Source organism: Trachymyrmex cornetzi, unplaced genomic scaffold, assembly GCF_001594075.2.
Source record: "Trachymyrmex cornetzi isolate Tcor2-1 unplaced genomic scaffold, Tcor1.1 scaffold1307, whole genome shotgun sequence".
Taxonomy (NCBI): Eukaryota; Metazoa; Arthropoda; class Insecta; order Hymenoptera; family Formicidae; genus Trachymyrmex; species Trachymyrmex cornetzi.
In genome coordinates, this window is record NW_017295881.1 from 1 (window position 1) to 9077 (window position 9077).

The following is a 9077-nucleotide window of genomic DNA, read 5'->3' on the forward strand; positions in this document are numbered from 1 at the left end:
TGTAGCATCATAATGTAAATTTATTTATCAACAGTGTCGAAAAATAGTTTTTTCTTCACATCTGTAATTTGTGGTGTATCACGTCCACTTTCGATGATACGATTTTATCGGCGAGACGGGGGGATCTCGTAAATGGACAGGGTACGTAGTTCTCGTAGCTCGAAAATGGACGTTCGTGTCGCTAGTGTACGGGGAGTTAGAAGCATTACACGAAAAAGCCGGGATGGCCGCTCTCAGGTTTCTCTCTGCTCCATGCTTTTACGAGAGAGAAACCGGAGACGGGACATGCCGGCCCAAAACCTGTAAGGGGCTCCGCACAATAAAAGGAACAGGGAACAGAGAACAGAGAATAAGAATTTCTGTGTATTCCACAATGCATGATTTCTGATAGGCTGAAATTCTTATTCTCTGTTCTCTGTTCCCTGTTCCTTTTATTGTGCGGAACCCCTAACCGCAAAATGCTGCCGCGCACTACTGCCCCTTGATAAAGTAGATGTAAACTACATAGCTCTGAAGGTAATACGTCCACTTTTCAACTCCAGACCATGATCAAAATTTTCGCAGAATGGGCTTATAGGTTATTTAATTTCGAATAAATTAAAAAAAAACTTTAAAATTGGTTAAGAATTAGAACATCGGCTGAATTTTTTTGTCTACTATGCAAAGCCTTAACATTTAGGAAGATTCTGCAGTTAAGTTTTTTGTTGAAAAATAGATGCGATGCAAGTCGGTGTTAAATCGCGGTGTCAAAAATAGATATGCAAGATGCAAATGTGTGATACATTTGATCACGTATATCTACTTTTGATACTGCGATTTAACACCGACTTGCACCACATCGTTTTTTTTCTCAACAAAAAACTTAACTTGCAGAACTTTTTTTAGGCTCCTCACAATGAGCGGAAAAATTTGGCTGATACTCTAATTCTTAATCAATTTTAGTTTTTTCAATTTGCTTAAAATTGAATGAACTATAGCCACTTAAAGTGGTCGATCCAATAAAGTGAGCAAAAAAATCAATATACGATAACGAATATTGGACCGGCCATTTTTAATTTGGACCGTAATTAAAATTTACGCAGAATGGGCTTTTAGCTAATTCAATTTCGAATAAATTAAAAAGAACTTTAAAATTGGTAAAGAATTAGAGCATCGACTGAATTTTGTTCACAAAGGTGTGTTTATATCTATCCATGTCTCGTAGGTACGGATTAAAATTGTTCAAAAAAATCTGAAAAAATTCTGGCGTTGTTTTTTTGAGATATTAAATTACCTTTGATGATATCCTGATTATATTTAAAAAATTATTACAATGACAATTACCCTTACATATACCGTTTTTTTATATACAATTTTTAGCACTTTTAAAATGCTTTATAGGCATTATGTGCTACTTGGAATCAAATTGAAATCAGATATCGCGCGAGATGTAGTCATCCAATGGCAGGCCATTGGATAATCTTAGTTATATGGTGCACAGAGACTGCGCTACATTGCGGGATGCTGTATAATCAATACTGTCATGCTCCGGACCAAAAAGCGGAATCGAGAAACTGCGTGTCATCTAACATCATGAAAACTGAAAGACATACTTGTGCGCCAAATATCGATGGTGAGTCAGGATAATTTTCGATTTTTACGTCAACTATTTAAATATCTAGAAAATCAGGAAATGATGCTCACATTATTCAAGGTAACACACACAAACACACACACATTCTCTCTCTCTCTCTCTTTTTCTCCCCAATGTTCTCCGCATAAAACATTGCATCAAGAATAGTCGTTGTATTTGCGATAAATCTTATAAGATAAATCAGGATTGTGTGTTAGATGTTAATTAAACGGAGATAAAAATATAATACCCATAAAAATTTCTCTTACAGAATAATATAGTTCAGGAATATAATGATTTTTTTAAATAAAAATTAAGATAAATATAAAAGCAAAATAATTCAGATTACTTCAATTGCTTGATCTTCTAGAAAAATAATAAATATTATAATTCAGCTCAAAATGATTAATATTAACAAATAAAAAGAGGCCATGAGCCAAAGCAAGTTATTATTGCTAATATTTTGATCGATAACGATATAAAAATATAAGGATATAAAATTCGACTCTTACATGCCCTTTCACAACAAACATTATCGTGTAATATTTTAATGTAAAACATTTCATAAACAAACTTTTCTAAGAGAGTCTTCCCAATGTTAAAATACATTTTAATTATTTTTATTGTTAGAAATAAAAATTTTTTTTAACGATAAAAGAATTTATATTTTTCTTTTATAAGTATACTATAAATTTTATTACTTTTATAAGTACTATAAATATTCAAAATATAATTTATGCAAAGTTTCATTGTTTCACTGATTAGTTACAAAGATATAAAATGAAAAGTTGTACAGGACTTTTCGACTTAGTTTGCACACTTCGAAAAACTTGTAAACTATAAGGCTAATTCTACAATGTGCTTTTTGTTTCCTGTTTCTTACTATTTGTCTCTTGCCTTCTTAATCAAAAAGGCAAGAGACAAATAGAGACAAACATTTTTAGTAAACATTTTGGCTATTGAAACATTTCATATGACATATTGCAGAACCCTTTTGGAATTGTTATTCATGAGATGTGAAAGATTGAAATATTTCTGAAAATTTTCTGAAATAATCGGTGCTGTAAGGGCAGAAAACCTCTAACACTATATTTCACCGAAATCAGGCGACTTTTGGCATTTTCATTTCCGTCCGCTATATTGAATTAGTTATTTTTAATTTTTCTATTCTATATATTGATTCAGCCATTTTGAACTTTCAAATTTTTAATTCGTATTCAGAATCAGAGACTCTAAAAATCTAACGCTACATTAGAAATCTTTTTAACGCTTCCATTTATAAAAAAATTTATGCACTGTGTAAGTCATGCATTATTAGCGTGAGCGTGGTGTAGCAGGCAGCATCCGATGCTGTTATGCCAGAGATCCCGGGTTCGATCCCAGATAAAACCGAAAAATTTTCGTACGCTCGTAGTTCCCCTCGGTAGGCAATGGCAAACCACGAGAGTATCCTTGTCACTTCTCTAAACAAAATCATTCGGAATTAACGTTAAACTGTAGGTCCCTTATGATTGTACAATCACAGAGTGCGCACCACAGGCATATGTTTTTCATACAACTTATAGTTCACAAGTTTTTCGAAGTGTGCAAGTCGTATATATATGTATATATATATATATATATATATATATACTTAATCAAGAATGCCTTGTTCTCATATGATTTTATCGTACTTACATAAATTGCAGATTTACCCGTGGGAGAATCGATCGAGGAGATTGCCGAATCTGTAGATGAGTTACGAGAGAAGCTCGCCAATATGAAGAAGCTCATGATAGAGCGAAAGGGCACTACACTGGGAGAGATCAGTGCTCGGAAAAGGAAAGAAGCTTCTAATATGATAGATGGCAATCTCTTGTCCTGGATTTTTGGATTGGCTCTTATGGGAATCCTGATTGTTAGCTCCTATGCTTTTTATAATCTGTATTACGCAGTACTAAAGAGATTCCCATCTCATCATACTGAACTATAAGGAGTGGGCGTAGAATAAAAAGGAGCAAAACCCAAAATTTTCGCAATTCTTAACATTACAAAAAATCGGCCTTGCTTAATTTCCCCACCAGACATTTCAACGAGGAAAATGCTTCCTCATGTTCTTTTCGCTACAAACTTTTTGACCACTTTTTTCAGAAAAAGAAATAATATTTTTTAAAAACTGTTAATTTACTCGAAGGCACTAATGCGCATTGGTGCATATTAAATCTGTTGTACATTTTAATTTGAATGTAATAATAAAATACAAATATTTCGTATTATAAAATACATATGCTACTTAACAGCATAAATGTATATTGATTAGAAGTTTAAAAGTAGTTTAAAAATTTATTTCGCGATTAACTCGGTTTTATTTATACTAAACACACATCAATTTGTGTATGATGGCTTCAATAATCAATACTAGAGCGTTGAACCAAATTCACTATACAGTATCCAAGTAATTAATGATTAAAAATAAAAACAAATATCTAAAGACTTAGAGAATTCAAAATTTCAGAATGCAATAAACAGGGCAATGAGCCAAGCTGATATCAGTGTATAATTAAAATTAATGTATTGACAAATTCAAATGCAATATAAATATTCCAAGCGTTTCGATTCATACTGAGCCATCATTAATGGGTGAAAACTTACAATTCTGAATATATTATATATATAATCGATGCCTTAATAAAAATTCCTTTACAAAACTTATCCCACATTAAATAAAATGCACCTGATCTTCATATGTATATCCATAAATGTCGAAAAAACATCGCTCGCAATTGATGGACAAAATTCTTAATTGTACGAAGAAAAGTCGACAGTTCATGGATGTAAACAGAAATCCAAAATAATACAGACCGACAAAATTTAGGTGGGGTTTTGTGCTTTGAACTTTGAAAGATGTTTCCAGGATTTTGATGCACTGAAAATGACTACATTGTCTGTTTTTTTCATTACTATCCATTTTTTAAATAATCGCAAAAGCAGTTTTTTTCAGAAGTAAATTCTATATTAATTTTTTCTAGCTAAAGAAAAAATGATATTGAGGTCTGTTTTGCGGCATTTAACCGAGAAATGTTCCAACAATACTAAGAATATTTTTTCGATCCTTATAAAAATATTTTATGTAAATCGCAAACAAAGAACTTTGGAAAACTTGTAAAAAACTGGAAAAAATTAACAAACTTTGAAATATAAAACAACTAATTTGAAAGAAAAAAATCGTAAAAAATATCTGACAACTTATAAATGTATGTTTCTAGTTTAAATCCTTTTTTGAAAAACTAATTTCCGACCATTTGTTCAAAAGTTATTATTGTATATAGCAAAAATCATATGTAATAGATAACCATTGTTAAGCTATAATATAATTAACAAGAGATTACGAAAAAATTTTACACAATTTAATAACAATTCTAATAACAATTCTAGCAATAATAATAAACAAAATTTAGATAATAATAATGAAATTAAAAGACGGAGATTTTTTGCGGTACCTTTTATATCTAGTATCTCTGAAAAGATAGTTTTTTTTAATAAAGAACAATTAATAAGCAAGGCGTATAATTTCAGAAAGACGATTTTCCTATTATAGCACATAATAACATAGTATATAAAATAAATTGTAAAAATTGTGACGCATCATATGTGGGGCAAACGGGAAGAATCCTTAAGGCACGTATCAATGAACATAAAAATCATATTAATTGGAATACAACACAGCATTCGGTTATCACAGATTAGAATTTTCCCATGAGTTTGACTGAGAGAATATAAAAATTTTGGATAAAAAGAAAAATTTGCATAAAAGACTAACATCCGAAATGATTTTTATTAACAAACAAAAGAATGGTCTCAATATAAACAAAAGGACAGAGTCTTTCAATTCAATATATTCAAATTTGTTTACAAAGAATGATGCTTCCCTCTCTGAGATATTTTTCAAAACGCTAGCACTTGAATTGGATTGTTTTTGTCATATGATCTCGAACGTGCAATCTGATAAGGTCACTACAGGTTATTCCAAGCGTTTGTCATAAGTAAGTTTAGAACCAACGAGACATTATTCTTTTGGTGATAATAAAAATTTAATATAAAATTGTATTTAATCAAGTTAATTTGGCAATTAAAATGAACGCGCTCTTGGATACATAAAGCATATAAAGACAGAAACAACAGCAAATAAACATAAATGTTACTACTCTTTCTTGCTGTCCAACGATGGAATAGTCTTGATATCTTTAGACGATTTATATGGTTTTTTATTGCGACATGACTACATACTTTGTAATTTTTAATATTTTGACTTATATAATAATTATTGCGATATGAATGTATACTCTATAATTTTATTCTTGAAGTTCATCTAACATTTAAATATTCAGTATTAATTAAAAAATTTTTGTGATTTAATGTGGCTGAGATGACTTAGTATAGTCGAAACGTTCCATATTATTTATACGACATCCAATATTAATTTGTGATGTAAAGTGAAATATTATATTTTTTAAACTAGATCTTTCTTTTGCTCGTTTTTTGACCTATCTACCTTTTTAATTTTATAAATAAATATCTATTGAAAAAAATTATTTTGTTCAATAGATATTTATTTATGGACAGAGGAAAAGTCTCAGAATATCCAGTTATAAACACGATTGTACATCCAATAAATTAAGAAACAAGAAATGTGACGGCAAATAGAAAGGATTCGCAACGGTATTCATTTGTAACTTTCGAACAAAGGACTACTGTGTAGGTTATTGTAATTTTTTAATTAGTGGCTGAAGAAGACTACAATACAGTCGAAATCAGTCTCACCTAAAATTTTGTAATAATTCATAATAAAAATTAATATCTGCGAACATCTTGTTGTTACTCGGTTTTGACTTGGTTTAAATAAAATTATTTTGTTGGGAAAATTTATATTGTTTTTATATATATATATATTTGCTCCAACTTGCTTTAACTTATTTGCGAATATGGGAAGAACGATATTCATGAAAATATTAATACATATAAAATAAATTGCAAAAAAATTATTTCTCGCACATATTAAAAGTGCTAAATAATGAATCCATTAAAATTATTGATCTGAAAATATACATTAAAACATAAATCAAATAATTTTATGTTGAAAACACATATGATACATTTGAATGAAATAATTTTTGTTTTGATATAATTTATAGATAAAATAATTTAAATTTCTTTCAGACCACATCACGTACTACATTTATAAATTAATATTAATAATTACTATTTACACAATAATTAAATAAAATAGTATATAAAATAGTATATACAATAATTAAATAAAATACTATATAAATAGTATAACAATTCTTTTAAATAAAATAATACTAAGAATCTAACCAAATTAGACAAGGAGATGCATTTGAAGAACGTCTTTTCTTTCTCTTATTTCTTTTATATATGAAAATATAAAATAAAAAATAAAATTATTTTTTATTAGCCCCAGTAAATCACAACACCTCATACTCATATACGTGTATTGTATATATACATATATTTATGCAATTATTTACAATAATGAATACCTCGCGCGTCAGTGAAAAAATTTGCATACTTTTAATATCTTTACATTTTACATTATTTATTCTTTAAATAGAGTCGAGCGAACTTTAATTGCCAGATTCTTTCGTTTCAGACAAAAACATGACAATTGATATATTTTCATTAATATCTTGTGTGTAAACTAAGGAACCGTTGGAGTAGTCCCTCACCGATTTTGATGGATTCTGGATGTTGTAAAGGATCAAAATATTAAACTTATATTTTATTTTATCAGCGTATTTCAAGGTTTAGTTGTTGAAACATCTCTTCCCCGAAAAATAATGAATTCTATCGTTTTCAGCAAACATCTTTAAAATTATGCTGTATATAAAAAATGTTTTATACACAAAAGTTTTATGATATTTTACGCCCTATATAATGATGTATACATTTTTTAATATCAAATTTGTTGACTTTCACCTCCACTCATTAATTTTGCAAAATTAAAAAATTTCACGAACCAATTTTTTTAAAAATAAGACATCGTATTATAGGCGCCGCGCTATAGGTAAATGTTATTTTTTTTCTTTTTGGCAAATTATTTCCTTCTCCTTTTAGGCCAGAATCAGACTACGCATTGAAGAATGATATTGAAGATTGAAAGATTGAAAATATAAAGGATAATAAGGCTCGATAATAATAAATAAAATAAGAAATTGGAAGATTGAAGTTTGACCAATCAGAACAAAAGAAACCAAAATTTCTTTGTCCTCATTGGTGAAATTTCAATCTTTAATCTTTAATCTTAATCTTCAGCGCAGTCTGATTCCGGCCTTACTGTTCATTAATTACCCCCCCCCCTTCCCTCCCTCTCTCTCTGATTTTCTATTTCTTTTTGTAATATATGTTCAGATTTGCAAGGCAGTAAACATAAAGATACTCGTACCCTACGCATCATTCATCGTTGCATATCACGCTAGTTGAGAGAGAAAGAGAGAGAGAGATATTTATTGAAAAGAAAAGAAAAAAGTAATTCTAATTTGCGTAAGAAAAGAAATAATACCTTCCTATAGTGCAGCGTCTATAGTACGTTTCGTTTTTTTCGAAATTTGAATTGTAGAGACATAACATTATTATACATGAATGAATTCGATATTCGACGGTCTTTAATTTTTGTTCGTATAAATTTTTTTAATTTTGCAAAATTAATGAGAGAGAATGAAGGAAAGCTAAAAAATTTGATGTTTAAAAAAATAAATACACCATTATATAATATATATAAAATACCATAAAACTTATATATAAAACTTATTTTCATATATTGCATAATTTCGAAGATATTTGCTGAAAACAATTAAATTAATTTTTTTCGAGAATGTTTCAATTCCTAAAGCTGATAAAAAAAAAGTATGAGTTTAACATTTTTTTTATGCTCTACAACATATCCAAATAATATGTGATAGCAAAATCGATGAGGATCAACCCCGATGGTTCCCTTGCAAGAATAACAATTTTATTCGTTAATAACTTTTTAATGAATAACGAGCAATGACTAAAACTTTTAATTGCTGTTCAAAGTTATGATCTTGACAATAAAATCAAGTTAATCGGCGAGGAATTCGTTATTATAAATAATTACCATTTACGTATATTGTGTGTGCGTATTAGTGAGATACACAAATATACAATCCAGTATCGCGTGCGTGGCCATAGCAATGACACTACTATGACTACGTTTTCACGGACACACTTAATCGGGTTAAATAACATCCGTAGTTAGAAACTGGCCAATCAGTTCCATTCTCCAAAAGAATAACTATGATTTGTCAGTTTTATAACTACGGATGTTATTAAACCTGATAAAGAGTGTCCGTGTAAGCGTAGTCTGTCTCCTGCGATAGAGACAAAAAAACATAAATGCTTTAAAAAATTATGCAATTTATGAGATACGTAATTACGTATTATATAT

The 9077-nt window shown here is 29.4% G+C and overlaps 1 protein-coding gene across 1 annotated transcript; it reads left to right on the forward strand.

Moving 5' to 3' along the window:
- Positions 1 to 384: 384 nt before the first annotated feature.
- LOC108770687 (uncharacterized) lies at positions 385 to 4576 on the forward strand. The gene is made up of 3 exons (XM_018522369.1): positions 385 to 516; positions 1381 to 1612; positions 3301 to 4576. The coding sequence occupies exons 2-3, from the start codon at positions 1441 to 1443 to the stop codon at positions 3582 to 3584; spliced, it is 456 nt and encodes a 151-aa protein (XP_018377871.1). The 5' UTR covers positions 385 to 516; positions 1381 to 1440; the 3' UTR covers positions 3585 to 4576.
- The last annotated feature ends 4501 nt before the right edge of the window (positions 4577 to 9077 follow it).